This window comes from Saccopteryx bilineata, chromosome 3, assembly GCF_036850765.1.
Source record: "Saccopteryx bilineata isolate mSacBil1 chromosome 3, mSacBil1_pri_phased_curated, whole genome shotgun sequence".
Lineage (NCBI taxonomy): Eukaryota > Metazoa > Chordata > Mammalia > Chiroptera > Emballonuridae > Saccopteryx > Saccopteryx bilineata.
This window is the reverse complement of record NC_089492.1, coordinates 281,537,167-281,564,929: the sequence shown is the minus strand read 5'-3', so window position 1 is coordinate 281,564,929 and position 27,763 is coordinate 281,537,167. Positions and strand designations below refer to the sequence as shown.

Sequence of the window (27,763 nt, the reverse complement as noted above, 5' to 3'; positions counted from 1 at the left end):
CAAGGGCCACGTGCAGGCCGCAGAGAAACATGGAGTTGATCATTTCTTACCTTCGTTCTACCGAGAAAGAAGAGCAAAAGCCGAAACAGAGTAAACAATGATGTCGTTTATTTAAAATGTTTACTCCAAGAAATATATATATAAAAAAAAATAAGACAATTACAGCACTAAACCAGGCACCTCCGACCAAATCACAACCTCTTCTTAGATTCCCCTTCACTCTAAGCCTCTTCCAAATTCTCCTTCCTGAGCTGGAAGACACGGCAACCGCCAAGGGTCAGCGCAAAGCGCACTCTCAGCTCGGGTTACTCTGTCCCTTTCTCTTGGAGTGCAGGACCACCACCAACTCCTTTGTTCTACAGCATTTTCCCCAATAGGAAGTTCGTTTTAAAACTCGAAGCCAAAAGGAGTGATTGTGGGAGAGAAGAGGGCAGTCTTCCCTGGGAAGGTGCGCCCCTTTCCTGCTCCAGATCCCTGGCAAGGGGTTCTAGAACCAGCTGGCAGTGGGGATCAGATTAGTACACTGGAAGATCGAAGCCCTGCTTAAGGGCAGCTCCCGTAACAGCCAGGACCCAGGCTACGCTCCCGCCACGCGCTCGGTGACCGCACAAGCCCCGGGGACTACACGGGCCGGGAAGCAGGGCACCTGACCCCACTCCAGGAAAGAGCCCAGTCCAGGGAAACGGGTTCCACATATGGAAGCTTGAGTAGAGATGGTGGTTTTGGGAGTGATTTGGACAAACCAGGTTAGTTTAGCAGAGGCTCTCAAGTGGCAGAAGCTTCTCCCCTGGACTATTGACTGAACACAGGACAGCAGAGATGAGCATAAAGTCAGACTAAATCTTAGATACGGGCCGGTCTCCTCACTGAGGCCCCAGGACTGGCCAGGACAGAGCTGCTTACGTGCTCTGCAAAGGCAGACACCACTGTAAGGAAGAACGGAGGATGAGTAGGAGAAAAAGCAACAACTAGGTCATTTTTGGCATTTTAACATCAAGACAATGACAGGTGGTAACAATAGCAAAGCAAAAACTTAAAAAAAAAATTTAACTTTCCCATCCACCCAAGTCTCACAATGAAGCTCTAACCCCTTCTCCCTCAGAAGCACCACTGAACTAAAACACCTATTTTAAAGCACCCAAACCAGTCCAGACCATCTCGAAACCAAGAGCCCCAGCCAGAGCTGTCCCCTCTCGGGTCCAAGTGAGAGGAGGGTTCCGGAAAGGCACCTCATAACTCACGCGGAATGGCGCAGCGCTCGGGCCAGCTTGGGCGGAGGGCACTTGGCGGGGAGTCGGGTGGCCGTCAGAGCATCTGTGCTGACATACGGGACCTCTTCACAATCCCATCTATTTGGTACCACAGCCAAGCAAATGTGACCAGAGAGCTGGGCTAGCAGAACTGGACCCCGCATCTCAAACAGACCAGGCTGTTCCAGTGGACACAGCAGTGGGGGGAGGGGGGGTGATACAAACAGAAGCACAAGGCGATGAAGGCTGGTACATAAGGGCTGGTCCTTCTTGGCAAGGACTCCAGAATGCACTTTTTAAACTGCTGGCGGATCAATCTCTAGCGGCGAGTGCTGGCGAGGCGGCCCTGGCTCCTCAGAGGAACCGTCAAGCCGGTTCTTGAACCAGATACTTGTCCCCACGACTGCCCACCCCCACTGGTTCCATGATGACCTGATTTTCACTTGGACTTCATTTACAGATAAAGTAGACATAAGTGGCTAAACACATACCCCAGAGCCCCCGCCAGGGGGGAATGGCAGGTTCTATTGTTGCAGCCAAAGGGAGGGGGCGGGGCTTACAAGCAGCCAAGGAAACAACAGACCCAAGGCCGGCCTTGGCCGGTCTACAGGAAAAAGCGGGAAGAGACCCGGATGCTTCTAAAGCACACGGGTAGGATTTTGGATAAAGACGGACCACCAGGGACCCTCTTTGCCAAAAACGCTACCATCTCCCATAAGGGACATTTTTTTCTGAGTAAGTGGCGACTCCTCTCCCAGGTGGTACCACCCACTTGGATCACAATGCTAATTACAATTAGAAAGAGTTTTGAAAAATATATTTAGGACGGGGGAAAAACTTAAAGAAAAAAACCTTAGATTGCTCAAAGTTTCTGCCTTTTGTAGGAATGGTAAATCAACTATGAGCAAATATTTTAATTAAACAGGGAAAGAAAAACACTTTGGAAAGCATACAGAAAAAGGTAGTTGACGTTGAATCACTTGTAAAACGGAACCTCAGGGAGTCTAACACAAATGCACCTTCGTTCAACTTTTGCTTGTTTAAATTCCCCGTGTGACTTCCCGTCCCAGCGCACGTGGGAAAGACAGCTGCCGTGAGGTGTGGGGCGGGCGGGCTGGCCCTCAGAGGGTGCGGGGGTTGTACTCTGGCAGTTTCTTGATCTTCTCCTTCTCGGTCTCGCTTTCATCTCTCGCTATCACCAAAGAGTGCGAGTAGCCCATGGCAACCTGCAGGGACAAATCCACGTTGGGTGTGCAAGGACACTGGCACACAGATGTGTCAGAGTGTAGAGCAGACAAGCACAAGGCAGACACAGGACACTAGTCTGCTGGGCGAGCAGACTGGGTGGACATGGAGAATAATGGAGAACAAGGGGCCCTTTGCTAAGGGTCCTTCATCTCAATGGGACCTGTCACCAACCTGCTGCCAACCAAAGCCTTCTAGGCTGCCTCGAGGAGGCCCATCAGGTGTGGGCTGGACACAAACTCTCGGCAGGGACAGGTGGAGACACGTGGATCCCGCTCCCTGTTCCCTCTGCCTCTCTGAACCACAACCCTGTCTTGTGAGAGCAGACAGCGCTGGTGGACCATACAGCAGAGAGAGCGGCCTCACCTCGCCATGTGCCTCCACCCTAAGGGTGTGCAGTCTTGGGGACAACTACAAGGTAGGCATGAGAGACAGACTTGCCCTGGAGCAAATCCACGTGGTGGCGGGACCAGGGCCAGTGTCAGGGTGAGAACAGCCTCGGAGCCGTCCAGCGTGCCTCTGTGCCTTCTGCTGATGGCTGGTACCCTTCGGGAAGCCCCAGCACAGGCTCACGGGAAGACCAGGAACAAGAAGAGGTGCAAACTGGCGTGTTTTCTCTCTGCTACCAGGACCTGTTGCTCCCCGGCGGCAGCAGAAGCAGACCCCCACTCACCTGCTCTGTGAAGATGCCGTCCAGCGTCTTCACCTCCTGAGCTGCAGTGGAAGACTTGGGCTTGTGGTCCCCGTAGCCCTGGGGAGGCAAGCAGAGGAGATGCTCATGGAACTGGGGACACCACGGCATGGTCCAAAATCAGGTACAAAGGCTCCCTGCTGGCCCCAGACCGAGCCCGGCGGCCTGTGACCAAGCCCGCTGCTCACAGACGCAGGGACAGGCTGGCTAGCAGTACTGACCCACAAAGGCTGCTGCCAAGCGACTAGTTCTCAACTCGACGACAGATGCTAAATGGAAACCTCTGGGGATTTATGTGGTAACAGCTATCTTTGGGGCATCTCACTGGTAAGAAGACATCATGAGCCCAGGAAGAAATGGCAACTACAGCTCTTGAGAGCTACAAGGTCACAAAGAACTCAAGCCATCCTACCTGCTCACCCTGCAGGCTGGAGACTGAATAACCACCACCCATTGTTAGTGATGAGCCCACTGTTGCCCCACCAGGGACAAAAGGGACTGGTCAAGGACTTCTGGGTGGGGGTTGCGTGCAAAGGCACGGAGGTGGGGGATTTCAATGCCGCAGACGCCTCAGCCCCGCTCGGTCAGAGGGAGACACCGGCCTGCTGAGGAAGCCCTCCGTCCCTGACTACCTGCCCCAGGCCCACCTCATGCCTCCCCTACAGGGAGTGAGTGGGTCCAAGTGCTGTTTCATCTTCTCCCCCCGGGAGGCTGCCCCCAAAGTACCTCTCTTTCCCCTTGAGTTTCCAAACTGACATTCAATCTATTTCTGAGAGGGCCCTTCTCTCAAACAGTCCGTCAAAATGAGGCCCCATCCTTAAGCCTTTTGAGGTCCTGCAGGGAGCCCCTCAGAAGCTGCCCCACTGAAAGCAGGCGCACAGAGCCCAGGACAGGCAGGCCAGCCCAGCAGTCCTGGAGACGGCTCCGGGGATCAAGCCCTCCTTCCCTGTCACCCAGCAGCTCCCACCCATGACAGAAGCTGGGAGGGAAGAGAGACAGACTATGTTCCCGACAAGAAATACAAGAGCCAAGCTGAGGATCAAGTCACAAGCGGAACAGGTGGGCCGTCAGGACGAGACACAGCCAAGCTGTTCTTGGTGAGGAAATGAAGGCCAGGCCTCACCAAGCATCAGAACCCGACCGACAGTCAGAGGCATTTGGCTGGGGAAGGCCAAGTACGTGTGAGAAACGGAGAGCTCCCGCTTCTCATCACTCAGGTAACTGAGATAAGCGAGCAACACAGACATAAACTTTAGAAAAACGGGAAGTGTCCCCAAATGACGTAAGAGGATGGTCCAATGGCACCCCGCTCTTTAACGGCATGGGCTGACTGAGCTCGAGGCTCTGAAGACCTGGGGGAAGGCAGAGCTGAGGCACACGCCCCACAGTCTGAAAGGACACGCTGCTCCTCTCGATTAGACCCTCCTGGAGGGGGAGAGCAACCCTGCCTTCCTAACCCCCCATGTACCATCCCCCTTGTACATAAGCATGGCTTACAGAGTACAGGGGGAAACAGGGTCGATTCTTCCTCATTTTCATACTCCTGTGGACAGAGGGCTTTCACAATCACGCAAGCCCTGAACCCCGTGGGGGTTAGGGACCGACCGACCCTGGAGTTGAAAATCCACTGTATCTTCAGTCAGTCCTCTGCATAAGTGGATTCTCAACTGTCGGGTTAGCCCTTGCACACGTTTAAATTGTGAGGGTCAACGGAAAAAATTTCTCCTGTTAAGGGGACCTGTGCAGTTCAACAAACTGTTGTTCAAGGCTCAACTGAATTTGACAGCACAGAATCATCTTTGAAAGCTGATGCACTCAGAAGATTAAGGAATATTCCAGAAACATGCAACACAGAAAATAAGACATTTTGTACATTCCACATATTTTTAGGAACCAGTTTCAGAGAGCCCAGACTGGATCCCGCCCCCTGCCACGCAGGGCGCCAGCTTACCAGTTCCCCGAAGGTCGGTGACGGGCCCCAGCTGATCGTGCTCTCGTCTGCAGCCACGATGATGCTGCTCTTTCTGCAAACAGGCAGAGGCGGTCACCACCACGGCCAGCAGCTGAGCCCAGTGCCCGACCCCGCCACCACGGCGCATCCTGCGGGCTACCTGCTCAAGAACGTGGTGCGACTTACTAGCTTTAAAACCAAGGGCGTCCGCTGCCACTCTCACTTCCTAGTAACAGCACAGGGAGGGCTAACAGGCTTCTCTGGAACCCTCACGGGCCCCAACTGCAGAGCCTCATGCAGGGCCCAGACCTTCCCGCCTCATCACTGCCCTGGGTTCTAGGGCTTTTGGGGGGTGGGGTGGTCACTTTTAAGTGAACACACTTGGAAAAGGACACCAGATCAGGATGAAGTAGGAGCTCATTCGAAAGGGGGTGGAGCCACACAATTATTTGGGCGGGGCTCAAGATCCCAACAGATGGAAGCCATTCCTACACCGAACTTCCCTCCACAACCTGCCCACTGATCAACAAAATAAAGCAAAAATTACCGACTTAACTTTTAACCAGTGTGTCAGAGCACACCTCACAGCCATTTCCCATTAAATATAATTTTGAACCTGGAATGTGAGCAGAGCACACCAAACCTTCAAAGGACTAAAACCTTCAAATAGACTCTGTGAAGGGAGTGAAATGAATCACCTATTTTAGGACCTGCCACCGCCCTTACCAAGCGCGGCCCCACCCCTCCTGGACTTGGGATTCAGCGCATATGATGCCTTGATGGACAGCAGAACCCTCAGGGGAAGAGGCACCTTCGGGGTGTGTCCAACACCCCCAGGAGGGGGACAGACGTCCTGCTCACCGAGTCAAAGCCACATACCCACAAGCCAGGCTCCGGATTCTCCAGCCACAGAGGTCCTGCACAGCCTTCGGATACATGGTAGACTCACGGGACGTGTTGGTGGCCCCCCAGAAAAACAGACCACCTGCAGAAAGACAAACACAATCTCATGTGACCAGATATCTCAAGAGCTGAATTCTCACCTTCAGCAACATCAACGAGAAAGGCAACAGCATGGGAACCGCCGTGCAAGATGCTCGGCACCCGTGACAAAGGAGTGTGGTGTTCCAAAGAAACCTGGGGAGAAGCCAATGCCGGTCAAGGTTCCTGGTCCTAGAAGACGCCAGTGGTTGTGGCTCCCCGCAGAACACTCCGCTGCCAGGGAGGGAAACCACAAATACTTCTTGACACCCTCCCCTCCCAAGGCCCAGACGGGACCGCCACTCACCCACTTCACTGACGGCGAATGAGCAGGTGTAGCCGGCATAGATCTGTGACGCCCCACGCCCGGGGAAATCGAACAGCTTCACCAGGCGGGGGACCATCTCGTCCTTCTGCTCGGCGTGGCCCAGCCGGCCATAGCCGCCGAAGCCCCAGGAGAAGACGCGTTTCTGGGAGTCGAGGACCAGCTGCAGGAGAAACCAAGGGCGGGGCCGGCCCGCAGACAGGAGGATTAACAGGGGTCCTCGCTTCAGTCCTGGAGAACCCGGTGCAGTGGGCTAATGGCAAAGGGGCAAAACACTGCAGACCCCGTCCCATCACCTGCCTCCCACGGTGGCGGAGGCGACAGAGCGGCAATGCGCGGACTGTGCTGTTTGCTCTGCCAGGGGCACAATTTTTGGTGCTTTATTTTTTTAAGTCACAAGTCTTTCCCTTCCCTCATGACAGCAGGGTATGTTTCCAGAGCAGACAACACATCCATCTCCCCACAATACTGAGTGACCTGCAGAGAGAACCCAGAAGGCTGGTCTGCCTCGCTTTTCTATAGGCTCGCCACCCCCCACACAGGGGGCTTCCACCTGGTCCCTGGTGCAGTGAGCACAGAGACTGACAGCACTTTAACATCTATCTTCTTTCCTACATAGTATCTTTGATGTTTAATGTTTGAATCACGTGAAGTACAACCTATAAGAACAATCTGACGTGAGAGGCCTAAACAAGACCTGACTTTACCTGCCCTGACTTAACTGTTTGTAGACGTCAAACAACTGGAATCTCCTAGTCCAGCCACTGAGCACCAGACAGGGCAGAGGACTCCAGGGAAGGAGCCGTGCCCGCGGTCACCCGGCCAGCCGGCTGCCACCAGGAGACCAGCTGGTCTCTGGACTCCCAGCCTTGCACTTTCAACAGACAATAACCATGTGCAACTCACAGACATTCTCAGCACAACAGCTGCAAGGAGGCAGCTAAGATAAAGAGATACTTAGTTATAAAAGGGCCCTGACCGCCCGGGGGCTTTGAGGACAAAGCACCATCCTGGCACACCAAAGTCAAGGGTTCAGTCCCCAGCCAGGGCACGTATGAGAAGCAATCAATGAGTACACAACTAAATGGAACTAAGTGGAATAAGTGATGCTTCTCCCACTCACCCAAATCAATGGGAAAATAATTTTTTTTTTTTTTTTTTGTATTTTTCTGAAGCTGGAAACGGGGAGAGACAGTCAGACAGACTCCTGCATGCGCCCGACCGGGATCCACCTGGCACGCTCACCAGGGGGCCACACTCTGCCCACCAGGGGGCGATGCTCTGCCCCTCCGGGGTGTCGCTCTATTGCAACCAGAGCCACTCTAGCGCCTGGGGCAGAGGCCAAGGAGCCATCCCCAGCGCCTGGGCCATCTTTGCTCCAATGGAGCCTCGCTGCGGGAGGGGAAGAGAGAGACAGAGAGGAAGGAGAGGGGGAGGGGTGGAGAAGCAGATGGGCGCTTCTCCTGTGTGCCCTGGCCGGGAATCAAACCCGGGACTTCTGCATGCCAGGCCGATGCTCTACCACTGAGCCAACCGGCCAGAGCCAGGGAAAATAAATTTTTAAAAGATATTTACATACAGTGTATTGCTGTTTATGTAAAGTAACCTTAAGGAAACCCCACTTTGATAACTAAAAACTATTCAACATCTCTAGTATAAGATGCCCATGATATTCTGGTTGGCAAACTGCAGCTTGCGAGCCACATGCAGCTCTTTGGCCCCTTGAGTGTGGCTCTTCCACAAAATACCACGTGTGGGCACTACCTCGATAAGGAATGTACCTACCTATATAGTTTAAGTTTAATATGGCTCTGTTGACTAATGAATTTGCCAACCACTGTTTAGACAAAAGCAAAAAAAAAAAAAAAGTAAAAAAGCAAAGCAGAAAAGCACTGTGATCTCAACTCAGAATGTCTGCACATCTGGAAGACAGCTGCAAGGCCAGGTGCCAGGTCACCAGAGCAATCCCACCCTCTCTGCGGAGAGGACTCTCAGATACAAGGAAAAGTCACTTAGGACTTACTGTGTGGTTGGCACCACAAGCCACATCTCGTACAACCACGTTGGGGACTGGCAGAATCTGCCCGTCTTTCGTCTTCTCGATGAAGATGGCTACTCGCCGGGGTACCAGCTCACAGTCGTACTCTATCCGCTGCGCCCGGGCAATGAACTTCCCATCCGAGTTGTGTCCTGCAGCGACCAGAGCCAGCGGTCAGCAGCAGCCAAGGCACAGGCCCCCCATTCACCACGGTAGCAGGCGAGCACCTGCCCCAGCCAGCCATGAGGTCCCAGCAGGACACCTTTGTCAACCAAGGCAGCATTCTCCAATCTGAGGCACAGCCCAGGTAGTGGCCATGAAATTGATTTTGGGGGTTGAAACCAATTATTCAGTTATTTAAAAAAATAAACACCAAAGGAGAGTGTCTACAGTAAGGCCATTGTTTGCGTATTTGTATTTCTACATGCAGACTGGGCTGCAATGTAGACTGTAGCTCTTACTGGGAGCAGCAGGCTGCAGAGTCGGAAGCTACTAGACCAAAGGAATGGTCTGTGCCCCACCAGGTCGGGGGCGGGGAGGCTCAAAGAGCCTGTGGATGGGCCAAGAAGGAACCATAAAGTTCAACACACAACCCCAGACTTTCATTTTTAGGCAAGTCTAAAAAAAACTAAATGTATCATTATAGTTGGTAAAATACAGTTAACTGGCACATTCTCATCCTTGCCTTGCCTGACCCAGTAAATGCACTTGGGAAGGGGGGTGAGTATGTGTGCCCGTGATACACTTCTTCAAGGTCACATTTATGTTCCAGTTCCAAGACTGATCTCTCTGGATTTGGACATTGAGACTGAAAACAGGTTTACAAAGCAGGCAAGTAAAAAATAACTGAGTCTAATACATACACAAGTACCGATGCTATGAATACAAATCAAGCCAATTTCTCAGGGCCTTCGAACGACTATAAACTAAGCAGATGAGGTCCTCTATAAAGTGCTTCAATGCTGACTGGTACACAGGAACTAAGTTACGTCGGCCATTTTTACCACCAACATCCCTTGATTCTCCCTGAAGGAAAATCAAATTGCCTTGACATGCCACTTGTCTGCAGATCTGGGGCAGCCGCAGGCAGTAGGAGTCACGCACATTTCCGGAAGTAGACCAGAACGCACCCTGGTGTTTGGCTCGGGGCTGGGGACAGCACCAGGGCCTGTGGCTATGGAAACGTTTTCTCCAACAAGTCTCTGGCAACTCCCTGGCAACCAGGCCCTGAATGTGCATAAGGGGCTGTTCTTTCTTATTCATTTCTGACTTGAGGTATATTTAGTTTCACCAAGTCACTGTTCCCTAATGTCTAAGGCCAGCGAGATGCTCCTCCTTCTATTTATACAGCCTTCCATCTGCCTGCTTTTAATGACGTGGAGCCCCAGCAACCCAGATGCGGGGGCGAAGATCTGGAGTGGCATGCAGCGCGGAGCCAGCAGAGGGCGCCCACGCCTCACCGCCTACTCACAAGGGGCTGGGGTGTGGGAAGGCGCCCGGAAGGGGAAAAACACTGGTGTCAGAAAATATGGAGACCTTGTAAAATCGTATGGAAAGACATTTTCCACTTACTGAGAAGTGCTGAGAGCTGTTTTCTGAGTTTTTCTTTCCTAATCAATGAGATATAAGTAAATATGTTTTTGGATAAGTACATTCCGTTGAGGGACAAACACGGGAAGGGATCCCAGTAGTCACTTTTACATGTGGCTTTTTTAACATGTGGTTGGTTCCCTCAGGTGTGTACCAGAAATGATTGCCCAGGCCACCATTTCCAGAACAACCTTAATCTTGTGTAATGTTCTCATTTTCAGTAAAAGCAAATCTCTAAATATAAAATTGAATGAATGTGATTTGACCCCCCCTTTTTTTCTATTTCGAAATCTTCATATATCTAAACATAAAGTCCCAAATCAGAGAAAAGAATCTTATGTCAGACTGGAGCCGTGACTTTTTCTTTAAGGCAAGGCATTGTAGTGCTCCACAACCCTGTGACTTACGACATGCTGTCCCACTCAAGGCTGAGATCCTGTTAATGGACCAAGGCTATTATCTGCGATCAATTAACCACATTTCTAACACATGTGCAGCCCCACGCTGACTTCTGGTTCTAAATATACAGACAGATTACAGAGCTTTTAAAAAAATATACTTCATACCCAGCTGCCCATATTCAGGGCACCCAAAGGAATAGAGGTTTCCTTTGCAATCCATTATCATACTGAATTCAGCCCCACAGGCCATTTTGGTAATTGGCTGACCGTTGTACATTATCTGAAAAGAAAAGACAGCAGACTCTCAGATATTTTTTCAAAAGACTGATTAAAAAGTCTCTACTAAAAAGTCTCTACCTCTCTGGTTGGTGTTGAAACAATTACTAGGCTACAAAAGGAATTTACTGGGCTCAACAATTCTAAGGCAAAAGCTTAGATACACAATCACCCTCCTGACCGTCACCTTCCCACTAGAGTCAGGTTCACGGACAGGTAAAGGGTGTCCCAGGGTCTTTGAAACTCTAATCTTCAAAACAGCCGACACTGTGCCTCGCTCATCCTGGTACCCAGTAATGCTGAATTCAACTGGCCAGCGTGGGCACAAAGGTGAAAGAAAATGGAAACTCACCCACACTTAACCCACAAATCTCACTTTAGTCACTAGGTTCAGCCCCAACTTTTCAAAGAAAAGCTTATATAAGTGTTATTGGCAACCAGTAAAACGAACTATTACACATTCTTCTTTGCCTCTGTAAAGACACCTGACCAACGGTCTTACTTAATTGAAGGTGTGAACAAGAAATAAATTGGTTCAAAATCAGCAGCTAGAAGAAGACAGTGAAGGCTCCGAGTAACTGAACATGGGATTTGGAATAAAGCTAAGGAGTACTTGGAAAACTCGCTGTCTACTACACATGCCTCCGCCTGGAAAAGCCCAGCGAGAAGTGGAGAGCAGATGTCACGGCACTGCCGAAAATCAGCCGCGGATCTGGAGATGGGAGCAGAACTGGGGCCCAGGCCACCAGTCCGGTCCTTACTGGTGTAGAAACCCTCACATCTGGCCACAGAGCAATGGCTAACAAGACGGATGGAACGATTCAGAGCAGCTAGGCCTGTCTCTTTTCAACATCAAGAAGTGTGGGTTCCTCCCCCATTAGACCACTCCTCAGGCACTTACTAGCATTCTGTGGCATTGTATTAGTTCATGTTTTAGGGATAAAGCCCACCCCTCCCACTAACTCCTATCTGTGTTCTAAACACCCGGCAGGTGACTACTGGCAAAGACGAGTCACATCCCTATAACATTCCTTCCTTTCTTTGGGATAGAACAGGCTTAAAACGGGGCCTGTGTAACAAATTACTTCATTCAGAAAAGCCACTCTGCTTTCAGGAAATTTTTCAACTGCGGATATATATTGTACCTGTTTTAAAGACTACAGCATATGATTCCACTCAAAGCACCTAGACCCAGTACAGGGGATCAAAAAATAAATCACACAAAAGGTCACCAGGGCCCCAGGCTCACGCGGTACCTGTGCGGGGCTCGGGACGGCGTCTGTCTGGTTGCCAAGGCCCAGCTGTCCCATCTTGTTCTCTCCAAAGGCAAACACGGAGCCCGTTTCTGGGAGGAAAGAATGGCATCACAAAGGGAAAATCATGCCGAGGTTTATTAACTGGATTTGAAATCAAAGGCTCCCAAATAATAAAAACAGCTCTTTTGTCAGGAAGGATGCAAGTGAGACAGTCTTCATTCCAAAAGGTGGTGGAGGGATGGCTCAGAGCAAACCCTTTAACAGCAGAGACTCCCGGGGTGCTCTCTGGCCCGCCCCCTTGCCACCAGCCCTGCCTGTGGCTGTGGCTCTGGAAGCCTTCCAGAGGCTCCCACCCAGGCTCTCTGGGCACCTTTCTAATGGTGACCAAGAGTCACAGAGGGAGCTCTAACCCACCGTCCAGAGGACCATGGGGCCTCCCGCCACCGTAAAGCAGCAAGCCCCATTCCTTACCTGTCAAGGCCAGGGTGTGATTCCGCCCACAGGCTGCTGACACAATCACTTCGTGGCTGAGACCCTCAATGAGTCTGGGGGCTTCCACTCTCTTGGTGTCGCCATGTCCCAGCTGCCCCTTCTCATTGCGACCTGTAGATCAAACGTCAGATGACATGGGATGGAGAGAGCGGCAGAGCGGCTTCCTGGACATACGGGCCCTCTTCAAACGGACACATATGTCTTCCAGGTGCCCCCGCCAACGCCAACAGCCAAGGAGGGGAAAGGAAGCTCCAGCTTCTCGGGCGATGGCTGCCTTCCTAGGCCGGCCCGAATGGGACTGGCTGGCCAGGGTAAGAAACTCGGGGCTGTCCCCAAAAACGTATCCATCCCAGCCACCAGTGGCCTACATCAACTTCTCTGGCCCTCTCTCGTGGGGCGGCAGCTGGGACCCACCATGGACACATCCCTTTCTGCTACCACGGAAAACTGGCCCAAGCGCAAGAGCTCCCGGAAACAGCTCACTTCTTACAGCCCCTGCCAGAGAATTCCCTCAATCTCTTCACGACAAGATGTATTTTAAGACAGCAACCATTTCGACACCTGCCTCATAAGAGTTTAATTACCTCAGTGCTCTGGACATCTACTGCGGCCCATTTGGCTGCTGCCCAATATTTCCGTCCTTTCATCACCCTTTAAATGATCCTCACAGGAGCAGCGCTGGCCACTTCCTACAGACCACCCTTCATCGGCCCCCTGGCTGTGTGCACCCCAGCAACAGACGAAGGCGAGACCCGGTCTGAACACAAGCGCTCCCTCTGGAGCTGCGCTAGCTAGGGGGCCAGGTGGCAGGGAGGCCCGGGGAGGCACCCCTGGCCACCGAGTTTCCACAGTGCACAGGCCGGCGGCGAAGCCCTTCAGCTGTGAAGCAGACATGGCCAAGTCATGTGGACCAGGAGGAGGCCGGACACCCCTAAACCTTCCCTTGTTTTCAACACGGGCTTCTGGAGCTCCGAATCAAAACAGGACAACAGCAGGTCCCTCCGGTTAGGAGAAAAAACACACCTGCTACTCAACAATTTGCAAGATGTTGGGGAGGTTTTACAGGACCAAAAAGTCAGGGCATCTGGGGGAGGAGGATGGTTCACAGCCTCCACAACAATGAACTTGACCTTTAGGTCACAGGAAATGAGAGAAGAGCTACAAAGAGGAGCACAAGCGTCCTGGAGAGGGCCTGAGCGGGGAGTGACCGGCCTCTGGTTACCTGAAGAAGACCACGTCTGGAGGTGAACTTTGATTTCACCCTCCGGCAGGAGAGGAAGACAAGCTGCCCAAGTTTACTGGGAAAGGCACTTTCAACACGGAACAAGTGCCAAGTGGGGTTTTTCGGCCAGAGGGGCTGGCAGGTGCAGACCCCTTATGAGTGATGTGCAGTTATAGCTCAAATGCTTCTGGACACTAAGCAAGGTCCCTTACCTTAGACCAGGGGTAGTCAACCTTTTTATACCTACCACCCACTTCTGTATCTCTGTTAGTAGTAAAATTTTCTAACCGCCCACCGGTTCCACAGTAATGGTGATTTATAAAGTAGGGAAGTAACTTTAGTTTATAAAATTTATAAAGCAGAGTTACAGCAAGTTAAAGCATATAATAATAATTACTTACCAAGTACTTTATGTCGGATTTTCGCTAAGTTTGGCAGAATAAATCTTTATAAAACAACTTACATTTTAACAGTTGTTAAACTTTATTTAACAACTTTAGTTAAATCTATCTTTTTATTTATACTTTGGTTGCTCTGCTACCGCCCACCATGAAAGCTGGAACGCCCACTGGTGGGCGGTAGGGACCAGGTTGACTACCACTGCCTTAAGAGTGACCAACACTGGACATCACCCCCGCAGCACCACATCTGCTCCCGGGATGTGTTTTTGCCCCAGGGCCAGGTTAGGACAGTCTACAGAATCATTCCCTGCCCACAGGGTCAACAGAGGGGCCATTTTTAGAAGTACCATGTAAGTGAAATTCAGTCGAGAGATCAGGAACACGATATTTAAAGTTGGGGACTGACAGCCTGCGGTGGGCGGGGTGCCGAGGAGGTGGACACACCTCCACGCCAACCGGGAGAAAACAAAATTCAAGGCAATGTCAGCATGTCACCAAGAGACTACAAAGTATAAATTTGGGCCAGACACACTTGCTAGTTTTTTCTCTCTCTCCCAACTGAATGACAAAATTAGCAGAGTGCAGGGAGAACAGATGTTAATATATTTGAACTTTGGTAGAGCAGCTCGTGAAATTGCAAAAAATGATTCAAACAGACCAAAATAAAAATGCAGTCATATGGACTAAAAGCTGGCTGAAGGGCCAGAAACAAAGGGTGGGAACAAATGCCAGCACACCAGGTGGAGTCCAGGAGTGATCAGCAGGGAGTGAGGCCACACTGGGCCTCAGTCAGTACCTGGACATGCTCAGGAAGGAGAGGTGGGTCCCAATGCGCACAAGCCCTCTGCAGGGGACACTGAAATGGAAGAGCTGCCAGGCAAGGGCAGGGAAACCTCCCAGGTAGCCAGGCCAGGAATTCAGCAGCAGGGAAAGCCAATCAACTCAGAAAAAGAAATGGAAAAAATGGGCAATGAGCATCAGAGCACGCAGGCTTGTGTGAGCCCCAGAAGCAGGGGGACAGGACTGCAGACACTCAGGGGCTGATGTCACAACGTAGCTGCTATAAAAACAGGTGCCATTTAAAGTGGCAAGAACACAGGTCTTACATCAATCACTGTGCTGCAGAACAAGAGGGCAGGGACTGTCTGCTGGGGGGGGGGGGGGGGGCAGCAGGCCTGAAATAGAAATTTAGTTCTAGGCACCGCGGTTATCAGAGGACCCAGATTCAATCAGGATATTCAGGAAAAGGTTGCTTAAAAAGGAGATTCAAAGAATTAGGGGGCTGCAGGAAGATTTTTAAAAAAAGAAAAGTGGAGGAAGGTGACACATATGTAGGGTACAGCCGAGACTGGTGGGAACCAGGAAGAGGAAATGGGGGCTGCAAACACCAGAGCTCCGCCTCAGGGAAGGCACAGGAGGAAGTCGGCCCCACAGGGGACCGTGCATGAGTCACCCTAGCGCCCGCGCGCTTGTACTTACCCCAGCTCCACAGCTTCCCTTCCGTGGTGATGAGGAGGCTATGGGCAGCGCACGACCCTGACACCACTGTCCGCACCCGGACCCCCGACAGGCACCCATATCTGTGGGGCCCCCACAAGTTCTGCCCAAGATTGCGGTAGGCAACTGCAAAAAGAATAATGCAAATCTGATACCTGCAGGGACAAGCAGTGAAGAATAGTGCCCCCCAAATGCCACTAGCCACCCAGGATCCACTCTCTCATGGTCCAGCCTCAGGGGTCCCTGGGGTGCCACCTGGGAAGTTAGTGCCTGTGTGGACCTAGTCAGTGGCCATGTGGACAGTGACACGCCACCTCCACCTGTGGCCTGACGCATGAGACCCCAGAACCACAACTGCTACTGAGCACGCCCTCCTGCAGCCCGCCCCATGGGGGAGAGGCCAACCCAGGAAGCCCAGTGGACCTGGTGCGCCCCTCCAGCTTCTCACTTTCCTCGGCTACGCTGCAGCCAGGAGGCTCTGTGGAGTGACTTGGAGCATCACCTGTCCACCTGCCCTCCCAGCAAGTCCATCCGGCCCTTTGTGAGGGGCCCCAGCTGATACTGTGCCCACAAACCAATCTCCCACCATTCATTTGCTCCTTGCTCCTTTCTCAGGGGTCCTCTTGTGTTGGCCAGGTCATGACCCCTGGCCTTTGCCATGTATTCACTTCCCAGAGAACCCCTCCCCTAACCCCTGCTTATTCTTCAAACCTCAGGTAAAGCATCCCCTCCTCTGGGAAGCCCTCCCTGCCACATCCCCCTTTAACTTGTCAACCCCTGTACACCAGCTCCCGGTGGATCCTGCCACGAACTTCCCTACTGAACTCATGGCCTCCCCACTCTGCACTGGCCGCCGGGGCCCCCCACTGCCTGCCACACGTACGCATTCAAAAGTCACGTTGGCAGGTGCGTGGGAGGAAAGAAATAGCTACCTCCTTCAAAATCCCTACTTCACCTATTAGTGGATGGGGCACAGACAATTTTTTGCTTAATATTTTCAATTGGGACTCTCGAGGACAGAAACCTGAACACATCTCTGGGCCTCTGATGACCATTATGAAATGCCAGCTGCTGACAAATCAGCCATGCCAGGTCGATCTGGACATGGGAACTGATCAAAAGGTTGATGTCCCCATCAATTTCCTGGCTCCATGGAAAAAGTGTCTGTAAAATTGTTGTGTCAAGCCCCACCCTGCCTGCACCCCACCAGCAGAGGGTGCCACCCACGTCCTCTCCTGTAGTAACCAGGGGATGATCAGGCAAAGGAGGGCAGGCTGGACTCAGGACTACAGGTCACAATGTCACCCAACAACAGCCCTGAGCTTCACCTGAAGACACCCCCTATGACTAAAAGGTATAAAGAAAAACGAACAACTTCCTAGAGAAAGAGCAAACCAAAAATGAGGGCATTCACAGGTTAAATTAAAACTTAAGGCCCCAGCTGCGTAGATCAGATGGTTGGAAAGTTGTCCTGATACAGCAAGGTTGCACAGTCAGGACACAAATAGGAATCAACCAATGAATGCATACATAAGTAGAACAAGTTGATGCCTCTCTCTCTTCCCCTTCCTCTCTCTTAAATCAATAATTTAAGACAAAACATAAAAACACTCTGCCTGACTAGGCAGTGATGCAATGGATAAAGCATTGACATGGGATGCTAAGGACTCAGGTTCAAAACCCTGAGGTTGCATGCTTGAGGTTGGGACCATAGACATGACCCCATGGTCAGTGGCTAGAGCCCAAGGTCGCTGGCTTGAGCAAGGGGTAACTCGGTCTGCTGTAGCCCCAGATCAAGACACATATGAGAAAGTAATCAATGAAAAACTAAGGTGCCTCAACTATGGGTTGATGCTTCATATCTATCCCTTCCTGTCTGTCTGTCCCTCTCTTACTTAAAAAAATTTTAAATTATATAAAACTTCATTCAGAAGGAGAAAAACCAGAAAAGCAAAATTGGGAATGAGAGACAACAAAAAGGCACCCTTAAATGAGTCCAACGAGGGCAAACTTCTGCTATCTAGAGCGTGGAAAGGGTGTTTAACCCACAAGGCGGCTTCCCTACCTTCTTAGCCTCATCTTACACTTGCAGGAGCCAATCCAGGCTCTGCTCCCACTGGAATGTACTTCCTCTCTCTGGGCTCCAGTGTCTGTAACTGTGAGTGAGCCACTCCTGGGAAGAGAAGCTTTGAGAAAAGGTGCCACACGTGCACAGGGCTGGCAAACTTAGGTCATCACACACCAGGCCTGGTTTCCTGGCGACACCAATAGCTAGGGGAGCTTGAGCTCTAAGTCTGGGCACTTTCCACAGCAGGAGAGCATGGCTCGGACCGTCTTCAAATTCAGCTGGAGTCCAAGCAAGCGCGGAGACGCCTGTGTTTTCATGGACTAAGATGATCATCCCTGTCTTGAGGCACCAGTGAGTATCAGGGTGCAAATATTTGCTCACTGGGCAATGCTGAAAAGTACTTTGGGAATCCTTCCAAATGAAATCAAGAAGCCATAAAAGGTGGCACTGTGCCAGCCTCACTTCTCTGGAATGGGCCAGGATTCTCCTGAGGAAAGACACCAATTTTCTGAAAGCATCTGAGGACTAAAGTTACTTCCTAAGAAGTCTCTGCTCCCCCGCTCCAGACTGTTACTCACTGTCAAACCAGCTCCTGCAACAATGTGGCAGCTTGCAGAAATGTGGACTCTTCTGAAGTAGCTGACAGTTTGACTGACATGTGACAAATGTCTAGGACATTTTGACATCCCACAGGACCACCTTTTTCATTTTAATAAAAATAAGCGACATGAGATGGAAGATGGGGAAAAGGTTCACTTGAGGTTACAATTTATATTTTTCCTGTTCAATCGTAATGAAACTGTTTTTGTTTAGTTTTTTAAAAAACAGACTTGCACAAGACCAGGGTTCAAATCTAGCTCCACCCCTGGAGTGGCTGTGTGGCCTCAGGAAAGTTACTTGGCCTCTTTAAACATTCTTGTAAATGAATACAATACCTACCTGGCGGACAGTCACCAAATCACATTGAACACCCACTACGTAGGAAGCATGCAATAAATAGTCACTTCTTATATTTTTAGAACTGCTTCTCATACCTTGCTGTTTAGGCACTTCTTTCCGACCAATCAAGTCCCAGTTGGTTGCCCCAAAAATCAAAAGCTGCCCTTTGCACTTAGACCCTTCAAGTTTCTGCAAGACAGAGAGAGGGAAAAGAATTAGCTTGCAATGCTGCTTGCTTCCAGCTTTCTAAGTCCATGCAACAGCAGAAAACAAAAATAATACACTACCAACACTTTCACCCAGTGGACTGAGGCCCGTGGTGCTCAGCACCTCACCAGCCCACTTCTACGTGCCAATCCCAACCCTGCCCTAGTTACGCCCAGGCTCACGATTACCCTTTGATTTCTATTTATTGCAAACACACACACACACACACACACACACACACACACACACGGCCCTAATGACATCCCTCCCATTCACTCTGCAAGAGACCCATGTCACCCAGGGAGTTCTAAATCAGCTGTCCTTGGGCCAAAGTCTCTATTTTCTCGCAAGTATGACGTTCCGCACATGGACTTCAGCCTTAGGAGCCCGCATCATCTCTGCACAGTAATGATGCAGTAATTCACCATTCCTCCCATGGCTGCCCATTGTGCCAGGAGCCTCTCTGCAGGACAGAGGAAGACAAGGGACAGCATTGCAGGACTGGGCAGATTCGACCCTGGTGGCCTTGGATGGGCTCATCCTAACTGCTGGCCCGTGAGCTGGGGCTCAGTGGTGAGTGGAACAAGGGACCACCCAGGGCTGGGCCGCAAGAGGGAAGGCTGTGGTTCCCAGCTGGTAGATTCAGTCCTCATCCTGACAACACAGACAGTTATTAGAGCCACATACTCTCAGGCTGTCAATGGGAGGATGTGCCACCTTCCTAGTCACTGTCCAGTTCTGGGCAGCACTAATTACATTCTCAGCACTTTGCTTCACTTTTGAACTAACCACTCAGTCCCACTGGGCAAGGGAAGCAGCAACCTCCTCCCCTGCTCTCATCCTGTGCACCCTCCCCCAGGGACAGCAGAAGGAAAAAGAAGAGGTTTCCTTCTCTTGACAGAATTGTTCTTGGAAGGCTGGAAGAAAAGGGCCAAGCAGATTTGGATCCAGTCATTCCAACCTCCCCGCAGTGACCGCCCTGGCAGGACGCTTTGGCACCGTGTGCGTCATTTGTAAGATGAACACATCTTCACAATTGAGTCTATCTTTCTGGGTCACACACCTCTGTGGGACCCAAACCTGATGTCACAGGCATCCCACACAGTACAGGTCCTGTCGTGCTCGCCGCTTGGCCACGTTTCCATGGTTGGAAGACGGTCCGTCTACAGGACACCTCTGGCAGTCAGCGCGCGAAGGGGGAACAAACAGCCAGGAATGGAGAATAGCTTGGCTGCATTTAAATAATTTAGACAACGACCTTAATCGGAAGGTAGTCCATCCCTGCAGAACCCAGACTCAGATTACTTGAACGGGAGCCTAGTTTCCCCAGGTTATCTCTCCCCTTCTTTGTTTAACAGGCGGGCCTGGCTGGAACATTCTACAGGTCTGCTGCAGATGAATGGCAGCCAGTGGGTTCTGTCAAGTTTCCCTTGGAAGGAGCAGCCCTGAGTTTCTGCCATGTCCCCAACTTGCCCTCCACTATTTCTAAGACTGATGTGGAGGGGGCAGCAGACATAGGACGGAACTGAGGCACCACGGGATGAGCTACCCTAGACCAGAGGATGGCAGCGGGAGATTTGGAATGACGGCACTTCAGGCCCAGCGGTCCCTCACCGAGCTTCCCCCCAGGCAGGCAGAGGGCCCCTGGGTGCCACGTGCAGCACTCACTGTTAACCACTCGGCACGGAGAGGCAGGCCCCCCAGCAAGAGTCCACCTGCGGGGTCGGACACTGCAAGACCCACAGCTCAGTCACTGTCACAACTCACTGTAAGCTCTGGGCTGGAGCGGGGTCAATGGTCAAGGGCTTGTGGACACTGGCCCTGTCAATCCAGTTAAGAATTTACACAAAAATCCAACCTGTCTGACATAAGGCGTTTCTGAAAAAATTGGTAAATCGAATCTACCGCAGTGACAGTGGTCTGACTCCTATAAAGGTGTTATCCGTATTCAGGTTTGTATGTCATGGGCCTTAGTTCTTCTCCCATCAGATGGAGGGAGTTGGCCCTTTCAGTGCTATTATCTATAACATTATTAGGTTTATACCCTTCATACCCATCAGGATGGTTAACTCTTTCGCGGACTGGCACATTCTGGCAGACCAGCGGTTGAAAAACACTGAATACCATTGTTTGCTGCAGACTACTTATCTTTATTTCTCTGTAATTTAATTCTCCCCTCTATCTTCTATAAAACCAAAAATGAAAGTAAGGAGTAGAAATCCTAACACCTCTTAAATCACAGCCCAGGTTCTTCTTGGTCAGAGAGCTGCATGGGCCCCAGTGTGGAGACCCCAGATGCCTGGGGACTCCATCCAAGGACTCTCCAAGTAATGGCTGTCGGGGTTGTGAGGCCCTCCCAGGTGGAATCCAGCCATCACTGATCACCCAAGAGATTCTTTTTTGGGTTTCCTCCTCGTCTGCAATACTGCCTGTGCCTAAAGGCAAGAGAAGCTGGAAAGTCTCCCAAACGGAACCAATGAATTCCACTTCACCTTGCTGCTTCCGGACAGCCCCGATCACATAAGCTAGGCAGAGATGAACGGCCCCAGCAGAAAAATGCACTGAGCTTCTTCAATCAACAAAATGGGGTTTCTGGTCCAAAGCAAGTTTTGAATGATTGCCCAAGTGCAAAGAACATGTTTATGAAACTCAGAGTCAACCTTTAACATATATCTACTTAGAAGACTGCTGTTCTCGGTGGAGGGGAAACTTCAGAAAAATGTCAGCAACGACAAATTCCCTAATGGGCTTTCAGCTCCAACAGACTTTCAACTTCGTTTCCAGTTGTATTTATTTGGTCCTTTCGAATGGGAGACTTGTCTCAGGGTCCACAAAACTCCAGCAACCCAATACTGGAAAAACTACAAAGACCTGGACAGCTTACAATGCTCACCTGTTGTCTCGGATTAATAAACCCAGGCTGCCTGCTTCATCTACAGGGTTATGAAGTTCATAGGGAATTCAGGTTGCATCAACCCAACCATCATTAACATGCTCACCTAGCAAACTACATATAAACAAAAGGATGTTGAAGAGAGCATTTTCTGTGACCGAAATAACTTTTTTTTTAAATGCACTTTTTACTTAAAGCAGCTTTGCCCCTCAACCACCCAAGGATCGTGGGTTCCTCTCTCACAAGTCCAAAGTCTGCATGCAGCTTTGAGTTAACTGAAGGTAACATTGTTTCAGACAAACTCCAGGTAACTGCTCTCACACAAACCTCCTTCAAACAGCCTGAACAGTGGTGAGGCTTGCAAAATTCTCAGTAAAAGCCTCTTTCTGAAACAAGCTAGGGACTGCTGTTGGCAGACAGGATCCCCAGGACTGTTTAACAGGCAGAGAAATCTTGCATTTCCTTTGGAATCCAGGAACCTGGGCCCAGGGACACTGGTCAGGAGGCCCACACAGGACCAGGAGTGTAGATACCTGTGGGAGGGCCACGAGGCAGCACAGGCCTGGCCTCGACTCTGGACAAAACTCAATGCATACTAATAAAAACTTAAAAGTTAGGGCATGTACTTTCTATGAGGCATATAAAAGTACTGAAGCAGTGCAAAGGAAACTACTTAACAGAGTCTGTTTTTTAAGGAAGTAGGGGAAGGGATGTATGCACACGGAAACATAGTATCTTTCTCTCTCTCAGGCACTTAAAAGATGAGATGTAAATGTAAAACCTTACACTGCGCCCGACAGCTGTGTCTCCCAGTTAAGACTAATAGGACCATTCCCATCAGACAAGCAGCTGTGCACATGCTGATAGGGTGCCTGGAGTCCCTCTGCGAATCCCAGCACTGGATAAGAATCTTATTTCCTGACAGCAAAACTCGAAGCTCTAAAGGTCAACTGTCAATTCCTGGGAGAAAGAAAACAGCAGAGGCTGAGCCCACCTGCCCATGCGGGTTCCTTCTCTCCTACCAGAGTGGCAGAAGGGCAAATGTCTGGCACCTCAGAGGGTTAGACTGGTCAAAGGAAAACAGTTCCTGTGTTCAGTTTCTCAAGACTGTGACCATTTCCCTGGTACCAGTCTGGTCCCCACCCTAGATGAGATATTTTAGTGACATGGGTTCCCATTCACTTCACTTCTCGCTCTACCATCTCAGGTGGAGACTGAATGGGAGGGCAGTTACCAAGCACTTTCACAGGAACAATTAATGTGCAGGGACGTGACGATGACATCAGAACACACCTGGGCCCATGTGGAAACCCAGCCCCATGTGATCCCGGGCTGTTAAAACTCTGTGCCCCAGTTTCCTCATCTACAAAGTGGATGTGGAAATGTGTTATTTTTAACCATTTCAACAATGCCAGCGCTCCCCTGGAGGAGAGCACTCCGATGCTCTGGTCCCTTACAAACCCTTTAGGGAGAGCAAAGGACCTCTCTAGGTGTCAGATTCTAGAACCTAAGTGAAGTTCTTACTCTCTTGGGATTACCTGAGAATTTGGTGAAAGCTTCGACCCTCTTAAACACTCATCCCACACTAAAGCTGTAGGTTTTGAGGACCTAGGTTAAGAACACTGTCTCTGCAGGGTTTTGCAGGCACACAAGTTGAGATAGTCGTGATCTTAAGATTTTTAACGTCCAATTCTAACGAGAAAATTCGATAATGAGATGCTCCTTGCCCTGAAGGGGGGATTACAGAGTTCTCACCTAGCACCCACCCCTTGGGACCCCAAACAGTGAACAAAGCCCAAACACCTCTCAGCCGGGGGCTTCCGAACCTCCAGTGAGAGGACTCTCCAGAGCATGCGCCCTGGCACCCCGCCCCGGCGCCGGCCGCCCCCGTCTCCCCGGCGGCGCGAGACAGTGCAGGGCCGTAAGAGGCATGCGCGGCAGCCACCAGGCCCCGCCCCCCTGGAGCGCCGGAGCTGAGGCGGCGGGAACCTCAAAGCCGCGGCGCAAACCGCCGCTCCCCGCAGCGCACCGGAGACCCCTTTCCCGGAGTCACCCAGGCATACCGACGGCCGCAGGAGGCGGGGGGCGGCCAAGGGCACAGGGCGTCAGGCCCCGCGCGCGCATCCCCTGCTCTGGCCCAAGACAACTTGCAAAAGTCTCCGTTCCCGGGGCGGGAGGGGGAGGCGGAGGCAGTAAGCTCCAGCGGCGCCGGGGGCGGGGCCATGACCCCCTCGCGCGCGGGCGGGCGCAGGCTTCGGACGCCCCTCCCCCGCCGGGGGGCCCGGGGCGCGCGCCCCAAGGACCAACGGCCGCCCCGGCGGGCGGCGCGGTGTCAGATAGGCCGCCGACCGCGCCCGCCTCTGGCCCGCGCCCACCCCGCGCCCTTTTGTTGTGCGGCGGCGATGATGATTCAGCCCGAGGCCTGTGCCGGCCCGCCACCCCCGGCCAGGACTCAGGCACTGGGGCTGCGGGCCTCCCCCCCTCCCCCGCCCTCCGGCCCCGCACTCACGACGCGCTCCTTGGTGTGCTCCGGCTCGGTGATGACCACCGCCGCGCCGCCTGCTTTGGTCGCCGCCGGCCGCGCCGCGCGCTTGCCCCCACCAGGCGCCCCGTCGAGATCCAGGCCGTCTTCGTCTCCGCTGCTCCCGCCGCCGCTGCTACTGCTGCAGCGCTCGGGCCGCTCGCGCTTCCTGCCAGCCGGGCCGCCGCGCTTCCTGGGCCCGGCACGGGCCGTGCCATTGCCCGAGCTCGGCTCCTCCCAAGCCGCCGCCGCCGCCTTCTTCCTGGGCATGGTCGCGCTGGGGAAGACACGGGGCAGCCGCGCACAATGGACGGGTTATAAACTGCGCGGGGGGAGGGGAGCGCGGCGGAGCCACCGGCCTCCACTTCCTCCCTTGCCCTCCCCAAAGTGGCGGCCGCGGGGTGGGCGGAGAGGGGTGAGCCAGAAGGAAATCGCGCCCCTCCCGGTCCCGACGCGCCTTCTCCGGGGAATCCCGCACGGGAGCTCAGGTCCCCGACTGCAATCCGGTTAGAGAAAGAAAAAAAATGGAGACCCCGGCCCATCCTCAAGTTAGGTTTGCCTACATAGCATCACAATTTCAGCCTGGTCCCCAAAAAAGTAAAGGGAAAGAAAAAGAAGCCTCCAGTTCCCTACGTTCTAATTAGAGAAGGCTTCAGGACACTTCAAAGATCCTTCCTTGGCACCTCTGGTGGTGAAAGGGCTCCCCCCTCCCAGGCAACCCCACCTGCTGCTTTTGTCTGCGCGCCCCCCTCCCCAAGCCCGCTCAATTAAATACAATTCTCTCCGCTCTCCCCAACCCCCCCGCCCCCACCGCCCGAGTCTCCAATTCCGCCCCAGCCTGGGGGTTCCGACCTCAGGCTCTAATTATCCGGATCCCTCTGGGTGGGCTGCACCCGATGGGGGGGGGGAGCGAATAAAACAGGCCCCCAACCCCAAACACCTGCTCGCACAGACACGAAAAAATTAAAACTTTAATGGTGCCCAACTCTCCTGGTCCCTCCCCGAAGGTGCAGCCGGGCCGAGCCCTCCGATCCTGGGTGCACAGTGCCCTGCTCTGAGGGATACTTTCCCCCAGCGTCTCTGCGCTTTCGCCCTGTCTGCTTTTTTTTTTTTTTTTTTTTTTTTTTTTATTGATTTTGAACAATGGGATCTCTGTCTGTCTCAGATTAAACCACGTGGATCCGCCTTCCTTCCCCTTTTTATTCATTCAGTCCCCCAACCCCCCTTCTTCAGGATTTTTTTTTTTTTTACCTTTTCTCCCTTAAAAAAAGGAGGGGGGGGAACTTTCTCAGATCCCGCAAACATCATTGTCGATTTTGATTTTCAGCCCCTACCTGGTTGGAGTGATGAGAATCCGGAGAGAAAAAGGAAGAGGAGCAACTAAAAGACGAACCCGAGGGCTTTTATCCCCCCGGCCCAGACGAGGGCTCCAACCTACTCACCAGATACACTTAAAATGTAAATACAGGCTTCCAGCACAAATGCTACAACACAAAACAGAAACACTTGTGCGGCCGGGTGGCAAGCAAGCGGGCGGCGGGGCGGGCGGCGCGGGGCCCCGGGGCGCGTACGCCCCCTGCTGGCCGGCGGACTCTGCGGCGGCCCGGCCGGCACCCGCGGGACAGCTCGGCCCACCCGAACCTGCGCCGGGCGCCACGCCGCCACACTTCACTCCCGGTCCTGCGCGTTTCGCAAGCTGCGCAGCGCGCCTTGGGCCTTCTACGCAGAGCGTCTTGAGCGTCAGAGATTTCTTTGGGGTTTAGGAGAATGTCAGATTGTTTTTTTCCCCGGGCACGTCTAGACAGGTCACCTGAGGACACTAGCTGGAAAGTAGTACTTTGCTCACGCCTCCACCAACAAGGGACGTGCCCTAATTGAGTGATTGGAATGAAGCACGAATACAATTTGAATAATTTTCTCCTGTACAGGGAGAAGCTGAGGTTTTTTTTTTTACTTTTGCTATTGATGTGTCTCCACTGTACACTAAGATGTTACATGGTAGAATTACATTAAGTTTTGCTAATTAATTAGTAATTAACTTGGAGGCCAAGGATGCCTGAAAGTTTTGATGGCAATTTTTCATCTTTTGACAAATATTTAGTGAGCCCCTAGTACATGCAAGACACACACAGTGCTGGGTACTGGTGTACAAAGCTAGACACGATTTCTGCCATAGTGGAATGTAAGGTCTAACGGGAAAGGTAGGCACTTTAAACAAGTAATTACCTGTGTGATGATAAGTGGTGGATTTAGGACATGCTACTCCAAAATCTGCATACTGAGTATTTTAAGCTGAAGTTTTGAGGAAATGGCAGCAGCAGCAAGGTGGATATGCTGCCCCACCTCCACCCTCTGCTCTTCTCTGAAATAGGCCACAAAACCGTCAAGTGAGAAGTGTTCTGCTGGTGGTTGGAGGTGGTTGGAGCAGCGGCCTGGGATGCTGAGGACCCAGGTTTGAAACCCTGAGGTCCCTGGCTTGACTGCGGGGTCACTGGCTTGAGCGTGGAATCATAGATATGACTCCATGGTCGCTGGCTTGAGCCCAAAGGTCAGTGGCTTGGCTGGAGCCCCACCCCCCACCCCATTAAAACATGTGAGAAAGCAATCGATGAACAATTAAGGTACTGCAACTGTGAGTTGATGCTTCTCATCTCTCTCCCTTCCTGTCTGTCTCTCTCTCTCACCCCCCAAAAATATATAAAAATAAATTTAAATAGAAGTGTTCTGCCGGCACCAGGAGGAAAGGAGGATCCCAGGGACACCAGGAAGAATTCTAATAAACAGGCCTTGATAATTTTCTACTAGACACTTTCCTCCTGAACCTACCCTAGGCTAGTAGTCCTCCACGGCTGTCCACTCTTCAGTCGAAAAACACAGGGGTCCAAAATCTACGATAGCTGATCGAAGTCAAAAGCCTGTGCCAAGGGAGCCGAGAGTACTCATGTAGAAGAACTTTGGAAATGAGATGTACAGAAAGGTTGAGGTAGGGAGTAGAAGCACCCTTTGAAAGCCTCTTTTCAATATACCTACATTAAAAAGAGATTTAGGAGATTAAACCCTGATGCTTTGATTTAGAACATAAATAGAGCCAACCAGAAAAGAATTTTGCCTAAATATGCCGTCAAGGCCCCTTCAGGAAATGGCTTGCCTATTCTTGTCAGGTTGCAGCGCTTGGTTGGGCGTTTATCGTCCAAACACCCTGTGTGGCCAATTAGGAACAGTACTGACAGTACTTTTAGATTTCAGCCAGTGAATCTTTTTCCTTTTCTTTCCCCTCCTTCCCCATTATAAACCTTTTTGCCAGTACAAAGGACCCATGCGTCAGAAACACTGATGCAGTGAGACGCTAATATCAGATTGCATCATATGATCTTAGGTGTGGTGCTCCTAAAACTGGTTTTTCTTGAGGCCGTGAAGTGGTAGAAAAGCACTTTGGGGATAACACCCGAGAACTGGCGCTGCTCATCAGATGGCAAAAGTGAATTTTGCAACTCCATACCCCAAGTCTATGCCACTGTT

At 51.7% G+C, this 27,763-nt stretch overlaps 1 protein-coding gene across 2 annotated transcripts; it reads right to left on the bottom strand.

Annotated features, from left to right (window-relative positions):
* Positions 1-86: 86 nt before the first annotated feature.
* RCC2 (regulator of chromosome condensation 2) lies at positions 87-25,909 on the bottom strand. 2 transcript variants are annotated; one of them, XM_066270307.1, is made up of 13 exons: positions 25,579-25,909; positions 24,233-24,521; positions 18,719-18,812; positions 15,599-15,742; positions 12,476-12,607; positions 12,005-12,093; positions 10,638-10,752; positions 8,467-8,633; positions 6,426-6,606; positions 6,017-6,122; positions 5,138-5,210; positions 3,169-3,246; positions 87-2,476 (listed from the first exon to the last, which is right to left on the bottom strand). In XM_066270307.1, exons 2-13 carry the CDS (start codon positions 24,512-24,514, stop codon positions 2,372-2,374), a joined length of 1,566 nt encoding a protein of 521 aa, XP_066126404.1. In that variant the 5' UTR covers positions 24,515-24,521; positions 25,579-25,909; the 3' UTR covers positions 87-2,371. The 2 variants fall into 2 exon arrangements, with proteins under 2 accessions (XP_066126404.1, XP_066126406.1); XM_066270309.1 differs by having other exon boundaries at positions 25,687-25,909.
* Positions 25,910-27,763: the final 1,854 nt, after the last annotated feature.